At 35.4% G+C, this 20,390-nt stretch overlaps 2 protein-coding genes across 4 annotated transcripts in view; both read right to left on the bottom strand.

Moving 5' to 3' along the window:
• The window catches only part of LOC100648104 (PRL-1 phosphatase), an 87,282-nt gene extending 76,136 nt beyond the window's left edge, over nt 1-11,146 (bottom strand). Inside the window, exon 1 of the mRNA XM_003398321.4 lies at nt 11,015-11,146. The gene's annotated coding sequence lies outside the window, so the exon portion shown is untranslated. The remainder of the gene's footprint in view (nt 1-11,014) is intronic.
• A 302-nt stretch (nt 11,147-11,448) lies between these two features.
• The window catches only part of LOC100648366 (solute carrier organic anion transporter family member 3A1), a 67,459-nt gene continuing 58,517 nt past the window's right edge, over nt 11,449-20,390 (bottom strand). For all 3 annotated transcript variants that reach the window (XM_012312697.3, XM_048409268.1, XM_012312698.3), the window contains 8 exons: nt 20,026-20,241; nt 19,837-19,944; nt 19,450-19,683; nt 18,759-19,301; nt 18,310-18,499; nt 18,013-18,201; nt 17,769-17,920; nt 11,449-17,478 (listed from right to left, as the gene is read on the bottom strand). In XM_012312697.3, the coding sequence (XP_012168087.1) occupies nt 17,168-17,478; nt 17,769-17,920; nt 18,013-18,201; nt 18,310-18,499; nt 18,759-19,301; nt 19,450-19,683; nt 19,837-19,944; nt 20,026-20,241 (1,943 nt within the window). In that variant the 3' untranslated portion in view covers nt 11,449-17,167. The remainder of the gene's footprint in view (nt 17,479-17,768; nt 17,921-18,012; nt 18,202-18,309; nt 18,500-18,758; nt 19,302-19,449; nt 19,684-19,836; nt 19,945-20,025; nt 20,242-20,390) is intronic.

Here is a 20,390-nt window from a genome sequence, read left to right as displayed (position 1 = left end):
TCGGCGAACAAAGAGTGGCTCGCCGCCGCTCTAAGGATCCAATCACACGTGCTAAATTTAATAAGCATTACACAGGTGAAATACGAGCACGCACGTAATTCGATGTCCCCGCGTAAACTAGATGCGCACGTGGTCTTGTAAAGCGAGACGTCAAGGTGATAACGAGATTTCTATTCAGAAAAATCGTGCACCGCGTTACCCGACCGGGATGAATTCCCTGAACGTCCGACATATTCCGATGAGAGTGCAAGGATATTGATATCGATCCTTCGTCATGGTTCTCGTCATTCTTTCCGTTCAATTTTCAAGTCGTACACGTCTTCGATAAACCTTGCCACTGACGATGTACAGGCTGAGTTAGAAATGCGTGTCGATAGTCGAAGGGGTGAAAACGCTTAAGGCGTTAAAATAAGTTAAAAAGAAAAAAAGAAAAAGGACGTCGAACGAAGCATACGATCTACGTGCATTTTGATCTTCCTACATTTACATACGTGAATTTCAGTTATCGCGAGAACCAAGATTAAATTTTATTTTACCTTTTGCAATTAATTTCATTCAAGTGCACAGCCAATTCTGTCTCTGTATCACTACCTAGATCTCTACGATATCGGAGATACTCGTTTTAATTAATTTGAAAAGTTTCGTCAAGTGCGAACAGATAATATATTTCACGTGAGCTATTGCTGATTCGCGATCAGATAAATCGCAACGACCGTCGTCATTGCACACTGAAAGCTTCGATATATCGTCATGTGGTTTATATTTTATTTAAGACTAACCGAATCTCCATGTGATATATATTTGCTATTGCATCGTTTAATATGTTTCACGTTATATTCGCCAAATGTTAAGAAACGTTTGTAACACGGTGTGAACTGTTTTTGTGATTTCTCGTTGCGATCTCGCGTCTTCGGAACGTCGCAAATTTGTTCGATCTGCCACGGTTGAACAAAAACGAAGACACGATCGAAATAAAAAAAATTGCTAATAAAAATAAAAATAACGTATTATTTCCTTCTGTCTTTCAACAGCTGTTTGGACGAACGAAGAAAGTTTTTCACGTGGCTTCTGCAAGCAGTTTGATGAAGTATAATATACCATTGTCACGAAAGAACATGATATTCTGACTCATGACATTCTGTATTGCACGATGTTAATTCACTTTATGCAACCTCGCGAAACCTTCTACCGAATAGTAGAATGTTAGCCGATATAAAAACGACGAGCATTACCTGAATTCAATTTTCAGCATGTGATAATGAATTGACAATGAAACGCGCGATGTAAAATTCGCCGAGAGGCGAGGGAAAAGCGTTTCGATTGGAAAACCATTCGTCAAGACTTTTTTGTGCGTCAGGCGATAAATATAAAAAATTCGCACCTTATCTAATCGCTATAAACATATTAATAGATAATGAAACCTGATTATGCATAATAACGTTTAAATGCTATGTTTGCCCGAGTATTTCCTGTATCGTATCGTGGAAGAGTTAGTCAAACTTTGTATTACTATAATTTACGGCCTCGTGGTATCTCTTCTACCAAGTATAATATGTATATTGGATCGTGATATACCAAGTATACAATCATTTTTATAGTGTACGCTAATTTGATGTATACATAGTACAGTCAGAAGCGTGCGGTAATTTTAAAGCATTTCTTTCGTTCAATAAATATCGCCGTCTTTGTAGATATACAACTGTATACCAATTTTCAAGCTAGAAATCAGTACATTTTTTTACTACATATATAATTTCAATTTTTACGTTACATTGTATGAGGGATAATGGATTTTCGTATTTTTAGAATTGAAGCAAAACTGGACTTGCGAAGGACCAAATATATACACAATATGTTATAATATTTACCGATCTTAACGCTAATTGTTAACGTTATATCGCTAAGCTATTCGATATAACAACGAATTCCGTACGACGAGTCAAAAACATATGTTCGTCGAGAAATCCATACGATTGCTAATAGTCTAAAAAAAGCGAAGAAAAAAATAAAGTTCTCTATCGACACTGTATCTTACTACCGTCTACTTACTGTATTTTCCCTTGTGATCCTTAATTTACCGTTTCTCTGTTTCAAAAGTAACATGTCGACCCTCTTCCCGAGTTTGGAAAATTTTTCCTAAGATTACATTTCCGCCCATTTTTCTTAAAAAAAAAAAAAGGCACACTTGTTTCTGAATTCAAGCAGCTTCTTCGCCAACGCGCTGTATCACTTCGGATGACTAACGTAGCAGGCGGTTTTTCTAGTAAAACTCGCTTTACAGCAAACAAGTTCTCGTCTATCACGGCTGACTAATGGCACGTTCTTTTTTTAAAGGGAACCCGTTCACCTGGGCATGAGTAATTTCTGACCGACATATCGCGCATCGATATCTTCGTTTTCCCACTTTATCAATTATACCGTTTTGTCGGACACGACTGATTCAAGGGAACATGGAAAATCTATCATCGAGGCAACAGTTTTTCTTCGATAGATGAACAAGCTCGCGTTCCATCTACATCTATTTACAGGGTTAATTACGAGAAAGTTGATACTACGATCTATCTATTGGGTTGGCAATTGCTTTGTCATTACCACCTAATGACAAAAGCCGCAATCACTTAGTTGCCAACACAATATACATTCATCAAATTTTCCTCAGAGAGATAAGTTCGACACGCTAATATTTTCTACGCTGCTGTCTTTCCCTTATTTTTCTTCGATTAGATGAACGAGCTCACGTTCCATCTACATCTATTCACAAGGTTAATTAGGAGAAAGTTGATACTACGATCTATCTATTGGGTTGGCAACTAAGTGATTGCGGCGTTTGTCATTACCACCTAATGACAAACGCAATATACACTGTAAATCAAATTTTCGTCAGCGAGATAAGTTCGACACGCTAATATTTTCTACGCTGCTGTCTTTTGCTTACGATTCTAACGGTACAGGTCAATCTCGTCTCTTTTCACGTGCCTTTACCCGTGGTAAATTCCCAACAGTATGTTCAAGGTCTAACACTCGATCCTAGGTCACGCTTTATTTTTAATATAATACTGTAGTATCGTGGAAAAACTCTGAGGAAAATCCCGATGAACTACAGGTGGAAAACGAAAGTGTTGACGGACTGGAAAGCATGAGAAATCGCGAAGAATGGGCCTTTAGGACAACGAGCAAATTGAAAAAGGCGTAGGTCACCAACAGCCGTACCTGTAACAGGAATATCGAAAACTCCGCTGCAAGCATTTGGTGCAGACAATGATCAATAGTCAATAGTTGCAGTGGAAGTTATTCATAAGCTGCGAATAGCTACGGGTTAATCGTTATTCATAAGCTGTCGAGTCGTTATGAGTTGCGAGTTGTACGTTGAGTAGTTAAACAAATTTAATAGCTTTAATCGTATCACATTACTACATTAAGTTCAAATTAAATAGTCATAGTTCTCTGTTTCAATTACGATAAATAAATCTAATATTATGATATATTAACATTATAATTACATATCCACGCACACGTCTGTATTTAGCCGATATTGTTTCAATCCAGCTATCACCGTCCTATTGTATTTTATCAAAATATAATTGTCTCGATCGATCCGTTTAATACGATTATCGACTCAGAAATTTTTCAAAGAAATAATACCAAGTTTCGAGCGACCATCGTTTAACCAGAGATTTAATCGAGTCACGATAATTCTAACTTTAGTACAATTCCAACAAACAATACGCCGGTTATAAATATTTAAAACGCACGAGGCATCGTAACCTACGCCAAGAGAATAACCGAGTCGAATTCTAAAGATAAACCGACTAAAAAAAAAAAGGAAAGAAAAAAAAAGAAGTGCATCTTTTTTCCATCCTACGCAAACCGACGAGAAACTTCTGAAAGTGGAAACTTTTGCGAGGTGCCTGGTAAGAGCGCGTTTATCTGTAACTCGTTGACGCCAGCCACAATATCATCTCATTAGCATACGCTAAGACGGATAAGAAATATCACGGCTTGGACAGGTTGAAAAGTTTGAGGAAAACGCGTAGCATCGTTTCGGAAACGGAAGAAAGAAGTTTGGCGAAAGATTCGCTGCGGCAATTTCAAGATGATTAATGTTCTACCTGTTCGCTTATTAACACAGAGGATTGTATAATGATTGATGGACCGTACGCTGGATTTGCTGGTGGGAAAGTAAATGTTTAGTTTGCGATTGTTACCGTTGATAAACGCGCGTAATCAACCGCATCAAGTGGAGCGAGAATTTTAATCTCTGTTTTGATGCCGATTGCCAGAAACGATCGAGAGTCAACAGCTTTCTCTGTGCTCTGCTTTTTTCTAACCGCTTTTCAAGCGCACGCCAACGAATTTCGCGTGGTTTCATTCTCAATACGATACAGCTACGTACTTCGAGTCTTACTTTGGATAAACCATGACTTTCTCCCCGTTTACCTGTTCCACTTGCTGCAGGTAGGTAACGACATACCGAGAGCGAAAGAGGTACAGATACATCCAGTTGAAACCTTGAGTAGCCATTGTGGCCATTTCTACCCTTCGTTCACAGGCAGGTTCACAGGCTACTTTAAACACCAACGACTTTGAAATACGATTCCGGCAAACCGGTCAGTTCGTGATCGATTTCACGAGCGATTTAAACGAACACGCGTTCGAACCTCGATCACGAATAAACAACCTAACTAACCACGAACGATTTTGTTAGGTCGCGCGAAGAAAGGCGGCTGAGTTGCTAAAAATAGAAGGCAAATATAGAAAATTCAAATGACTCGAGAAGACATCTACGGAAGACGTGCAAATGATAGGAGACCGTTTGCAGCGAGGAAAAATTTGCACACGGAACGTTTGTCTCTATGTTCCATGCACGGTCCGTGGGAGTGGATGACGTCATTCATTTTTCCCCTTCTGACAACACGGTACACCATGGCTGGTAATTTACGGGAACGAGAATAACGTTCATCGAACGGTTTCAATGCGAGGATGCCCTGCGAGCGATTCGCGTTGCAACTTTACCAATTTGTATACCAAGTTGTGCTATCCCAACGCGCTTATACAGGGTGTCTGGTTCGTACCGAACCTTGAGAATATTTTTGCAGTCATCGATCGTTCGATACACCGTGTTTCGAGACAAGGAAATAAATGTAACGATAAGTACGAACGTTCGATGTAAAGCTTGTTTGAAATGGTCAATTTGTCGAAGGTCGAACGACTGAATCTTTAAGCAGTACACGTGTAATCCATTTAGATGGATCAGAAAGATCGAAATCGTACAGCTCGATGTGATTCTTCGGTAGTGTGCGGTCATTGACAGAATTCGTGTTAAAAAATTTCATATCGTATCTTGTAACACGCGGTGTACATGTATATGTATATGCTTATAATCGTAGAATATTATCCTGCACACTTATAATTATCTCGAGAACATAATGAAAAAGGAACAATAGGCTATAGTCGGAAATTCTTGACGATCTTCGCTATAGTTATTACCGGACGAGACTTCCGGTTGTACGCCGTGTCCACGAGGAATTATGTAGATATATTGCATTTCAGTTAGTTCCTTCGTGGGTCAAACGACACGATAGGAGAAATATATTCGTATTTTTCTTAAACAAATTCAATCGTTTTAACTTCCTTTTAAGGAAGAGAAGATCAAAGATACAGATAAAGATTGGGGAAAATGTATCTTCTCTTTTTCAACGAATTCTTATCATTATTGGTAGAATATTTCTATTATTGATAAAAAAAGAATTAAAATATCAAAAAATGGAGACATTTATCGTCAAAAATTGTTTATTATTAAATAGAGAAGAAGAACGAGGATATCGGGGAATCGAAGCTTCGACGAAACGCCCTGTACGACGAAGGTAAAGCTAAAATTAAATTTCGAAGAAGTTCTTGGGAAAAAGCAAACTTGCCTTTATTGACAAAATCGATTTGTCATTGGACATTTAACAAAGCCGTGGAATTAGCACCGGATTACTCGAATAAATTCGATTTAGACAAACTCGGTGTATCGATGACTGAATGGTAAACGCATTGAAAGTAATCGAACCTCTGAAAGCTTCACGATGCCTGACAGAAAACCTATTCGATGCACATCGTGCAATAAAACCTTGTTTACTATATATCGGTTGATTTAACAGAAGTACTATCCATTGTTGTCTAAAATATCATTCTTTGATATACACGAAATATCATGTTTGCGAAACCAATATTAGATATTCTATTAAATATCCTGTGCGTGTATAATGGTATTCAGTTGGTCTTGTCGACAATTGATATTAATAGGACCGAAAGCGAAGAAATTTACGATAATATTATAGGAGAATATTATGTACAATAATATAAAGTATTTATTGGAAAGTTATAATATTGAACTTCAAATTAAAAGATATGTGTATATTTGAATTCTAAATTTCGTAGGATTTGCTCCATTTTACTGTTATTAGGAACGGTAATTTTGAAACAAAGAAGCGGAGAATAATTTATTAAGCAATTTGAATCTGTTTTAAAATATATTATCTTTCCTAATATATTTATGGTATCGTGAAATTCTACGCATAAGCTACGTCTGGCTGACCGTTTTATATAGACACAGAGTATATGATCCATGAATCGTCCATTCATGGCGGAAACCGCCCATAGTCATTTGACAATTACAGTGATCATATTATGACTTTAAGTGACACGTGTGTGACATACAGACAATAACAATTGCTAAGCAAGATAACGATGGGACATTAATAGGAAGATGAAAGCAGAAAATAAATGCATAATCTGTTCTTCCTCCTTTATTGCAATTAAAACATTTTGTTATTGAAAGATCTTTGGTTTAAACATACGAATGACCTTAAAAGCCAATGGATGGCCTTAAAATGGTCCAGTATAGAAAATACGTACTCACAAAACAGTACGTTGGTAAGAATAATAAACAAAAAATAATAAAATCTGTTTTATAAATATAGTTACTTGTTTTTTCGTAGTACGAAGATTCGTTAATATCGCTTTAATTATTCCAACAATGAAAAAACATATATATCTTTTATTTATTTATGAAATAATCAAAGAATCAACGTGGAAAGTAATTTTGTAATAGTTTAAAAATTGTGATCTGCGAATGAATTAATTTTCACGTGCATATTCATTTATATACATGCATTTTAAGAACGTAAATATTTAATCTGCAAACTACTTAAAATAACTCAAATAATTTTTATTTTAAAATGTTACGTTATATTCCATCGGATTAAAGACAACACAAATACGTAACCTCTCTTAATCATATATACTTTTATTATGAAATAACCGCGATTAACCTTGATACATCAATCACAGTGACCCTGGAATAAATTACCATCCATTTAAAAAATGTATCTCTTTAATACCAACAATTTTCTCTAACCTATTTTTATATCGTTAAAAAGAAGGAGAGAAGAAGGTTAGGATCACGCTATGTTATCTAACAAATATCCAATCAGACCACAATCTAAAAATATGAAACACGAATTATACACAGAAAAGAGAGAAATATCGACAAAAAAATACTATTCGACAATTATTTCATGACGCTCGTCGATAAACTGTTCGAAACAACTGCAAATTAATAAATTGTCAAGCGGCTGGGAGATGCACGCATGACCTTGCGTTATTTGACGTCAGTCGAAGTCTGTGGAACGCGTGACGGATCATAAATATATTCTAATTTATTAACACGATTGCAGAACGTGAACCAAGCATTTTTTAAAACGTTATATTATTTTTACAACACAAATATTACGTAACATTTACACCAGATATTAAATAAGTTTACTGTATATGGAATTCAAAATTCAATGGATTATCATTGACAATAAAGAAGAAACAGGAAACAGTCGCAATTCCGTTTTCACGACATCGATACAACGTGAGTCGACATGTGTACAATGAACGACGTAGAGTTACGACGTTGATCACACGATAACTTCAAAGCTGTCAATACTACTACATTTGCGTTTGTAAATGGCCGGATACTGTTAACTTCAAACATATAATGTTAGAATTCTAGAATTCATTAACGTTAGAATTACACGAATAGGCGAAACAATATACGATTTATCTGAATTTAAAAATATAATTTTTACATATTATCATTCAATTTACAAAATTTTATAGATTTGTAATACAGCGTATCTGGGGGAATTTCAACGATTTTTGTAATAATCCTTAACACTGAACCTACCGACACTTCGTGTATAACCTATTCCTATCGTGTTCGGTTAAAATGGACTTGAATAAAATTACACTTTTATTTATATAGAGATATATCTCATTCGACCTTGCTGCATTTTTTACAAATTATCTTACTATCAAATGTACATTTGTCGCATAAATATTTTCATAATTTTCTAACCTTTATAATTTTCTACTTGACAAGTTTTTTTGTAGTAATGACCCAGAACTTGTTGATAGTTTTATTGCATGACTTTCTTCCAGCGATTCTTTATACAAAAGTAATATATGCACCAGGTTTATGATAATTTTGTGAATTCTCTATAAATCGGCTCCATACTGTAGGTACCATTGCAGATCTTTTGGTTCGTAAACGTTGGCTTCTTTCGCCCTTGAATTTTGTTTCGAAAAAAATTTTTTTCGAACGGCCGCCATTTTGTGAAAAAATTTTTTTTGTCTTTTCCAAGGTTCATGCTATAGCAGCATTTATACTAATTAAAAATCCGTTCGGTTTTTTTGTTTCAAATGACCAGAAATGGTTGAAATCATGCACGCCAGGATACTCTCTTTTTTTGGACCACTCACTTTGCCAGCTCATAACTTTGTGAATTTTGAGTTTCTCTTTTTCGGTTAATTTTTTATGTAATCTTAAAATATCAATAAATAAATGATAAAAAAAATGGATAGTAAAAATATTTTTTGTTTCGTTTGTACAGAGCTTCAAAAACCGCCCGAAATTCATGCCTCTAGACTAGAATACCCCCTTAAAATGCCTTTTCTTTAAAAAGCATTCGACCAGCGTAGTAACTTCCGGCGACCAAAAGTAACGAATCAGTTGCAATTCTGAGAACAGTGACTGCCTTCATGCAACTCAAAACTAAATTCGCTACTGTATTCCCAATATAACTATGAAATGAATTATAAAAATACGTGCGAAACTTCATCCTACAGATACGTATCGTATTACATTCGTCTCTTTTTCGAAGTAGCTGCACGCACAAATCTGAATTTAACAGTAGATGGCGAGCGAAATTCGAGGGTTAATTCGAGCGAAAGTAAACAACGATTCACACTTAAAAACATTAAGACGACAGGTAATACATCTTAAACTGGAATATCACTCGATTCGATTTTTTAAGAGAAGGGTGTGTGCTTACGATCGATTATCGCGTGGATCGCTGCTGGTCAACATGTACGCGAGGCAAAACAGAAGCACGCGTGCCCCTGGCGTGCGATCCGCGTGTCACACGAGCGTGCCTTCGTTCGCAACCGACCTCGGCCTGTCACTCGGACTTGGCCAACTGAACGTGTGTTTACAAAGAGAACTCGTGCTAAAGAAAAAATACAGGTCTGGCCGATCTTGCTTAACCCTGTTACATTCTTTCAGTCATTTTCAACTCAATTTCAGGTTTCCAACTTTAAGAAATATTTCAACTTCGAACGATATGAGAAGATTCTTATATTGGTACGCATGGTTTCTTACTTGTATATATTCGCAAGGAATTTGTTATTAATAGATTGCGAATTTTTATCCAAAATTCACATCTTTGAGAATATAATTAAAACAGAAGAACTCCCATAGAAAATTGTTTTACCAACTGTTATAGAAAGTGTTATACTTTGAATATTTTATATATTTTCGTATTGCATGTAGCTATGTAAATTTTGTGGAATTTTTCACTTTCAAATTTCCTATAAATGCATAAATATCCGCAGTAATTAAATTAGAAATCATGTAGCAATTTTTAACGTTTCGATTCTATACTAAACATCCTTTTAAAGCAGCACCACTCTTCGTTTGCTAAAACGGGAACAGAATTGAAATATAAAAATTCTATGACCATAGTAGGGTTAAAGCCAGCGTGCTTCGGCGCATGGCATGCAATGTCCTCCACAACTGAAATTACTCTAGAAATACGACGCTGTTGAATAATATACTGAAGCAATTTCTCTTAGCAGGTAAATATGAAATAGATACTTGGAGAAAATTTGACGAATTTCGTATTTTCCCTATCTGAAAATTCGTTATAACAAGACATATTCTTTTCAATTGGGCATTCATGAAGAAATGCTTTCGTAACGAGGGGACATAAATACTACATAAACGACGACGAAACAACTTCCTTAGAAAGTACTTGGAGGAAATTTCAGCAAATTTTTCTCTATATGAGAATTCGATATAGAATACATGTATCCTCTTCAGGCATGATTTCATGGACAGTTTGTTTCGAAACGAAGGTACACAAGTACTATATAGACGATACTGTTGAACAATTCCTCCACGTAACTTCTCTCGATAAGTAACTACTTAGAGGAAATTTTAAAAACTTCGATATTTCTCTATCTAAGAATTCGATATAACAAGACGTATTGTCGTCAGGCGTGCTTCCATAGAGAGATTATTTCGAAACGAAGGAACACGGATACTACATATATAGAGTCAGGCAGGCAGACTACGGTGGTGGCGAGTTTCGATGGGACGCCAGAGTTCGTCGTCCGCGCAACACACGTATTTCGATGCGTGTAAAAGAGCGTGGATAGAGGGTCGGGCGAATCGTGCACGCAGACAGAGACGCGCGCGCGCACTCACACGCAAAACGAAGCATCGTTACGCGAATGTAATATATAGGATATACGAAGGGAAGCACGCAGCCAAACGAGGGACACACGCGCGCGTACACGGCGCCCGTAAATCCAGCGATCGACTTTTTGCTACGAGGAAGACACCGAGGCGTACACGCGAAAAACCAACCGCGAAATCGAGTTGAAATCTTTGTTCGAATAATCATAGCCATTAGAGACTCACCTGAATCGCCATACACATTGAATATGGAAGGTACGGTGGGGCGTTCGTTAGCGAAAACGCGACTCCGTAGGTGACAGAACACACCAAACACTCACGTACGTCCACACGCTATCAAAGCCTGTGAACAACTGACGGAAGTGAACGAAGAAGGTCGTTAGGTGGCTACATCGATCCTCTCGCGAGATTTGTTCGAGTATTGAGTGGCGCCATATTCAAATGTCAGCTACGTGGTTACAAATTTATCGCATAATGACTAAATGAATCGTTTGACAAAATTAAAATAAATCGACACTAACTCTAGTTTCAATAAAAATTCGATCGCTTAATTATAAAAAGGTCGGTATTCGCTAGAATTCTAATAAATTTATCAATCAACAAATTAACGAACTAAAATACATACACTGTGTAGCCAATTAGAGATATAAATACGCTGGTTTAACAGTTTTCAAAACATTTATTCATTGTAAATACATTGTTTGTGCCTTACTTCTGAAAGAAGAAAAAAAAAACTGTTAAGTTTCGACGAACGGAGGAAAAGACAATGTCCCGATAATAATATCTACATTATCATCTTTTCGTCTCCTGATAAAACGCAAAACGAAAATTACACGAACCCTAGTACGACTCACAATCTGTATTTGTTCCATATGTAAGGAAGAGATTCGGTGTTCGATATTAAAACAGAATGTTCACCTGAAGAAAAAACAGCTTTCTTCGACCGCGCACGCACGATATATTCTCTATCGTAAGGGGTTTAAAATTATATATATTTATATATAATACTCGAGGAAACGATAAATCATTTTTGACAATACGAGATTTTGTTCTTATGTCTAACATTATCTTCATATATTTATTTATAATATATATAATATATCTTTGTCTCTGCAAATTCACGGTCATTCTTCATCACCATTGATTTCCTTTTGCCACTTGTACCATCGTCAGAGCGTTCCTTATGAATTACGTTTTTTTTTTTTTTTTAATCTTTCGTTTTTTAAGGCAATGTTATTTCAAGTGTTCTTTCTTTTTTACACCGTTTCGCAAATTACGAAATCGGTCGCGTCTAAATCATTCTCTGCATTATGATCGGTATATCAAAATGACTGCTTTCTGTTGCTTCGTTTTTCCTCTGTTTCCTAGGGTGGCCGAATGCATTCATTTATGTAATTTTATTCGCTTGCTACGCGACTAAATTTAAGCAACCTTTGCTGCGTGACACAAGAATTTCTATAATATATAATAATCGTAACAAAGTAACGTATGGTATGTGTGTAGGGGTGTTCGTGTGCGATATGTACCTATGCATGTGTGTATGAAATGGCATGGCATGGCATTAACACGTATCAAACTGTTGGAATCCGACTGAAATGCTTTCGAAAGTCACTGACGCTTTATCGAACAAACTCTTTGTTTCCATCTTCCTGAACCATTTTTCTCTCTCGCAATTGTAATATCGATTATCTTCATTTACCATTTTTGCTACTTCGTCTCGGAATACAGCCCCATCGAGATATCAATTGGCTGCTCAAGGTCACTTTTCCTATCATCCTACAGCCAATTTTTCTTACTGTGATCTCATTAACTTACTCTATGACATTAATTATGTGTGACGATTGTATGTGTAAATAAAGTGTACTTTAATTTTAATATTGAATTTTTATTTTTTAATAATCAAGTAAAATATGAACAAGTAAGAAAAGGTAACCGAATATAATAAAAAGAACATAATATAACTTTTTCTACAAGATAATATAACAATATAATTTGACAGTATTATCGAGACATTTTTATTAGTATGTTTTGTAAATACGATCTTCCTAATACCAACAATTGCACGAAGTATTCTAGATAAATAAGGAGGGAAACGTGAGTTTCATGATGTAAGAAGTACAAGAATAAGCCAAGGGGATGAAAAGAACAAGTGTAGAGTGTACAGACATGGAATAGTGTAATAAAATAAACTATCTACTACATAATTTTTCTCGATGACCTTCAACAGCCGATCAACTTCACACATGCTATAACATACGGCGATGCTCGAGGCTTAACTTTTCCATTCGCTGTTATGCTCGTAGAAAAGATTTCATTAATTGTATATACCATATAATATTGAACAAAATCTGTTCTGCGAGCTCTACGAACATAAATTATTGACACTCCATCCATTCATCGCACGCATTTCGAGATATTTCTTAACTTTTTCATTGTTGCGAAACATTCGAAACTACGTATACGTTCTTAAATTTCATTCTTCTATGAGCTTTTATAATTATAATACCTAATCTCTGAATCTCATAATTTACGAAGCTTTGCCTTCGTATTCTCATCTCCGCATTCGCAAGCAAACACTTATTGCTTTTTATTTCTTTGCCTCTATCTTTTCACAAACCTTAGCTAGAGCTTTCGACTCACAGTCACGTATCACCATTCAAGAACCGTTCGACCAAAGAAAAGAAGAGAATGAACTAAAAAAAAAAGAAAGAAAGAAAGAAACGAAAAAAACGTCCTTGTATCGTTCTGCTTATACATTATGGTCCCTACAAAAAATACATTACATCTATAAGCAGTTTATATTAATCATTGTAATAGTCAATATCTATGTACACAATATTTCTTCTTTAATTTATTAATTCTTGTCGCTATGTTAGAACTTTCTACCTAATACTTAAAACGCTTTCTCCATATGACATTTTTTTTACCTTCAACGCTTTCCTTTTAGTTTCAATTAATAATGTATATTAGCTTGTGGGAATGTGTTAAATACAGCAAATACAGTACGACCGAATCGATAAAAAAAAAAAAAAAAAAGAAAAAGAAAAATAAACATACACGCTAAATTAAACTATGAGTATACTAGCGGTAGACAGTAAAAAGCCCAGCGATATAATTACAGTAATCATGATAATACTAATAATATTAGTAATAATAATAACAATAACGATATGACATTGCAAAAATTAATCTGACAACGAGTTAGCTGTACGATTAAAAATATTGGAACGGAATTTTTAATATATCAAACTAAAAGAAAAAAAAAAGAAAAAAAAATAGAAAAAGAAAGGAAAGAAATTTTGAGGATACGATTCATCATAAAACGGTATATACGAGAAAGACTTGCGTAAAAATATTTAAGTAACACGATGGAAAAATTGTGCGAGTCGCGCGATCAAAATCGTTCATTCCATAACGTTCGCCATAAATCGTACAAAACGATGCGTTTTATATTAGAAACAGAACGTCGTCGTGTCAATGGCGACCATCGTAAAATCCTATTAAATCGTATAATATATTTATATTTATGTATATATATATAATTATAATGCACGTAACCACGTGTTCATTTATTTCTCGATTGCTCGTTATAAATCGTTCTAACTATTATAATTTCCTATGTACAGTTGTAGCGTCTCCGTGGATGCAATTATTATTAATATCTCTCCTGTTAACAATCTCGCATCTTTCATTCTCGACGAAACGTGTGAATTGAACTGAATTTGATTCGACTTGTTTAACTCTTCATTTTTTTTTTTGAACATTTTAATCTTCATATTCTCACATCTTCCGTTTTTCTCTTCTTCTTCTCCTTCTTATTCCTCTGCTTCCTCTTCTTCTTCTTCTTGTCCGTCTTCTTTTGTGTTTTTCTATTCACAGCACTTTTTTCCCATTTTGTTTATAATCCACATGTATACGAGAGATCCGTCCGACAAAATCAATCGTTCGACAGAGAGATTCATATCACAAAGTAGGTATAGTATTAGTATTAATACGTAAGTTGCTTTGTAGTAATTAATGTAGTTAGGAGAGAGATCATCACGGCCTCGAGAACTTTCGAACGATGAAATTCGTCGTACGGATTCGCCACTTTGCAAACATCAAAATTGCCTCTAAAATATAATATATGTATGTATGTATATATAGGTAGCGTGTGTAACTACACTTCGAAAAATTGACAGTGATGGGCCAAACAGCGTGCGAGATATAATATCGTACATAGGTAAGTGTGTCTGCATTAACGTAAGTAAATGCTACGACGACGTCAGCATGATAGATTATTTATTTATTTATTCTTTTTTCGAGACTGTGTAAAATTAACGCTATATACCCTTCGTTCGTTTATTTCAATATTTTTTAATTGAATTAGATAGAAGCATTAGTAGAACGGTTTCGTACCCGAAGCGATAGGAGAAAAGAACAGTTTCAAATGATAGTTCATGCAAATGGCATTGTTGTCCCTATATAACATCATCATTATTTGTTAAAATTTTTCTTTCGTAGAATCTCTTTTTTAATTATCTTCTTTCATCTTGCCTTAATCACTTCTAAAAGAAATTGAGCTGAAACGAGTTACTTTACATCATTCTCTGTTTGTTCGTTTCTTAGGCTAAGATTTCGTTCATTTTGCACTGATAGATATTTCATATTTGTATTATTATTTATAGCTTTCCTTCGATTCAGTTAAACGTGCTCTTAACGCGCTATAAAATTTCTTTTCCTGAGTGAGTTTTTTTTTATATATTTCTTTCTTTTTTGTATTCTTTCGCTTGTTTCTCCTTCTCCTTTTTTGTTCATTCTTTTGTCACATCGAAATTGGATACAAGAAGCTTTCAGGTACAAAACAACAAGTAGTCTTCTCTCTAACAACGAGTGAGCTAAATTGTGTGTAATAAGCCAGGACTTGTCCGAGACACGTCTCTCAACGTGTTGTACAGTTAATTCCAATTGACCAACGATTTTGTTACACCAGCATTCTTTGACCGAAAATCTATAGCTTCCTGTTTTTCTTTCATTGCTTGGAAGCATAATTCATTTTATAATTCATTATATATTTCATTCCATAGAATAGCACAAGAAGTAACGCATGCGTCACGACGAAAAGGTCGCATCAACACTTCCGTTTTTTTTAATTCTTTTTTGTTGTTTAATTAATGCTAACGTTTTTTCTGAAAGCTCTTAAAATAGTGTGTCGCTGATACCATAGTACTTAGGAGAAAACATATCAGAGATCAACGTGTCGCTTTGTTAAAAGCTTGATTCTTTCATTGATAATATAAGTGTTCTTTCAGAAACCAAAAGGAAACAAAAAGGAATAAAACGTACGCTACTACAAAGTTAAACTAATTTCATAAACGGATCAACGCTATTAAGTTCATTTAGTTTGTTTTTTGCATGTTTTTTCCTTTACATTGCTAGGTTAAATTGACTACTTTTTTTTTTTTATTTCTGAGAAAGCCTAATCTCTAGTTATAAAATAAATCGCAGCTCTCAATCTGCAATTATAATGATATTATTTATTATAGATCGTTAACTCTATCACTTAATTAATTATCTTTAAATATACGTTTGTCTAGTCTTGTATTTCTTAAGGCAGGAATTTTTATATTTACAGTTTTGTCCTTGTTGGCCTTTCTTCCTTTTTTCCTATTTTTTTTTCTTTTTCCTTTTTTTTCTCTCTCTCTTAAATCGCGCAAGGCTCGTTTTCCAACGGCGAAGGAAACTCGTCTCAGACAAAGAAAATCTTTCTTCAATCAAGATACAATACGTCTGTCTGAAACGAGCCTGATTATATTTTTTTCACCTATTACGTTCCTATTTATTGACATATATATCGCATCACCGTAAAAATGTACATTCTAGTGATATTAGTTCCTAAAAATAGCCAAACCATCGAGACAAACCTGTGGCAAATTATTTCGCACGATAAACAATATCCTTCACGCAAATATAACCACTGTAAAAATATTTTCGATTCACTTGTATTCAAGAATATATAACGTGTGTTGTATGTGTGTGTATGTAAAATTTACTTATATCTTCAACACAATTTAAATTTGTATCTGACGATGTACGGAACGATATAAGGTAATTCTTTGTCTTTCGATCTCTTTAAAAAAGTATATTAGCACCATATATGTATACAGAGATTATCATTTCTTTCTTTCATTTAAAGTCATTCGTACCACTTTCCACCATTATTAACAGCGTTTCTTTTTTAGGATTACACAAATTAATAATGCACATGCGTTGTACATATTATTCCACTCTATATATACTGTATTCGTTTACCTGCGATCTCAAAATAATTTGCCACAGACTCACATTATCACCTTTTTGATATAATTCAATTGGATAGCCTCTAACACGAGTTAAACATTAAACGTTCCGTACAAGCTTGTCAGAGGGTTTACCGGTCAACGGTTTGACTTCTGTGTCCGGTTCTTCTAAAGCAAGGGGTGCTTGCCTTGTATCGGGAACATCGATATCATCGACATCCATGGCGTTCTTCGAACGACTTCCTATCTCCGTCGAATCTTGCGTCTGATTCGACGAGCCGGTGTCTTCTAGGTTCGTCGACTTTGTAGGCTCCGTAGGCGACGATATTGACGACGGCGTGGGCAATTCAGAATTTGGAGATGTGCCATCTCCATCTCCGACGCTGTGAAGATGCGGTTTTTCTTCGAATACTAAAAGATAAAACACGTATTTTGAAGCTGAACGATAATATGACGACAAAAATTTGGAAAAATGGCATTGTCCTGGAAAAATGATAGTGGCTGACGAAAGTACTTGAAAAACTTTTATGGATATATTATCTGTACTATACAGAACCTCCTGGAATTTTATTAGCACTATAAGTATCACGAGAGCAGTGATAGTTTCAAACGAATTTGGTAATACACATAGAGATTACAAAGTATTTATTGCAAACATACATTTAGTAACAGTATTTGCTACGACTAGGTGTCCTACTTACATTTGTCAAGGCTGATAATTGACCCTACGAATTCGTTGACAGTAAAAGACGGTGCTTGGTCTTCCATTTGCCTTCTCCTTCTAACTAACCACCAATCAACGAGGAACAGTGCCAAAGCTAAAATCTTGATGCCAGCGCAAAGTCCTACATATCTGAAAAATATTGAACGAAAAATGTCACTGCTTAGTAACATTTCTAAAATTAGCTTTTTCAAATTGCACACAGATGTGGAAATAATGAATACCTGTATCTGAACTGTTCAATGTCGTAAAGTAAACATCGTCCACCTTTTTCTCCACATGTGCTTTTCCAAAGTAAACATGTAGAGTCAATTAAATTACCAAATAAAATAGGAGCGGGTATGTAACCGAACAGTCTAAAAATTACAAATTGCATGCCTAAAGCAAACGATCTTTCCTCCTCTGAGACTGATCTGCATAGAAAAAAAAGGTAAAATGAGTGTAACAATAATGTAAAATTCGAACATAACTCAAGTACACAGACATATGGAACATATAAAAGAGATAAAAGTGAAACTTACCGTAACACTATCATTAATAGAGGCATCTGAGTGATAGCAACAATAAACGTCATAAAAAAAAGCAAAATTAAAAATGGAAATATAGTCCTACAAGGTGAAGTGCACGGGCCAGCAGTAGCTACTGGCACTACCGTTACTTCCGCAAATTCTGGAGCTGCCGGTGGCAACATTGTTAAGTTTCCGTGTATACCTAAAACATAAATATGGAAATTATAGAATTGTCTAACACTATCGATAAATACAATGATATTTATCAGTACTGTACTTTGCACTAATCGCATTGTAGAGGAAATATTAGTATCGTTCAAAATAGAACATTGACGTTTAATATACACTAGTATGCAAAAGTTCCCAGCCAGATAGATTTTTCACCTTATGTATAAGAACTTTTCCTGCTCATTGTATACTCGGCGATGTACAAAGAAAAAAAAGGAGAATTTCACACTTACATGCACAATTAGTAAAGTTCGATTTCGAACTGAAGGCAGTGCAGCCTGCATGACAAGGGCTAAAATACGTGAGACCGTTGTTTCCACAGACTGGCTCGACGTCTGTCATTCGGCACTCGCAACCGAAGTTGCACGCGGCAGTGAGATTTACTTGAAAGGGTTCCGGACCCTTTGTGCTGCTGTTAAAGTACGGTATAGTGGTCCCAGCCATTTTTACGTTGTCGCAACCGAGGAAGAAGAGGAGGCCATAGCACACCAGACATATCATGTTCGAGACGAGAACGAATTGAACTGCACCTTTCGGTCTTAATTCTAAACGTTTGAGCAAACATCCGCCAAAAAAGATTCCGATGCAGGCACCCGGTATCGCTATAGAGCCGGTGAATACACTGGCTTGACTCTTTCCTAAGCTGAACTGTGTCTCCAGATACTTTGGCAGGAAAACCACAAACCCGGAGACGATTACTAATTCCATGCAAGCTCCTAGGCACGTTACTACGTACACTGGATTACACACCAACCTCCACATACTCCTGGGGATATCTGAAACAGAGAGATATATATTTATTTATGTTTAATTATAACTTTAATTTTTGATCATTTTTGACAATGTATAATATTTATTAAGGAAAATTTGTATAGAGCGAATAATTAAATCTCTGTTGTAAAATTTCAAGAATTAAACGTTTACCCTTCACATCTTTGCCGTAGCCACTATCATTTAGTTTCTCCTTTTTCGGTTCTTTGCATTGCTCTTTCTCTTTCTGCGACGAAGATTTAGCTTTTTCGATAATTCGTATTTTTTCTTTCTCCCGTTGCAGAGTTTTCGGGAAACTGAAGAACGGTATTGCCACTAGAATCAGGAGTAAGCCACAGAGTAGGAAACCACCCCACCACATGCCTACCCATCTGTGATCACCTGGATCTGTAGAAGAATAATTTTATCTTAAGTAATATTTCATAATTATAAGTACAACCAAATATCACTAGTAAAACTGCAGAGTTTTATGCATCTGGTACATTTCTATAACCGTGTTCATATAAATATGCAGTCTACTTATTAGACATATTTCATTACCTATACTGATGATTGTTCCAGAAAATGAATCCATATGAAATGATAACAGATAAGCTCCAAGAAGAAAACCTAAAACCGGCCCAAAAGCTGCCATACTATACATACAACCTAAAAGAAACATAAGAGCTGCTTAATAAAATATTCTTATATGGTAAATCTTAAACCTTTCGAAACAGTATATTTTCTTACCGATATACAAAGAAGCACTTTCTGGTCGTACGTGATCATCTATGTAAGTAGTACCGAGGGTAAATAAAGGGGAACCACCACAGCCTAATAATAACTGAGCAAGTACAAATAACATAACAGGACCAGCGGTAGATGGAGATCCCTGAATGCAATTATCACCTCTTAAATTGTTGTGTGGTGCTAAAGGCGGAGATGATAATCCAGACGATAAACGACCTATGAAGAAAGGATGATACTTTCAGCTTCTGTGCAAATGTTATTTTTAGACATTGCACAACAATGTGAATTTCGTTGATATTTGGCATTTAAGGAAAGATAAATTGGTAAATCATGCAATCAGCATTAAATATTTCTCTTTACCTCTT

Source organism: Bombus terrestris, chromosome 10 (assembly GCF_910591885.1).
Source record: "Bombus terrestris chromosome 10, iyBomTerr1.2, whole genome shotgun sequence".
NCBI lineage: Eukaryota > Metazoa > Arthropoda > Insecta > Hymenoptera > Apidae > Bombus > Bombus terrestris.
Note: the sequence above shows the minus strand (reverse complement) of the source record. Positions and strands in the feature narration are given on the sequence as shown.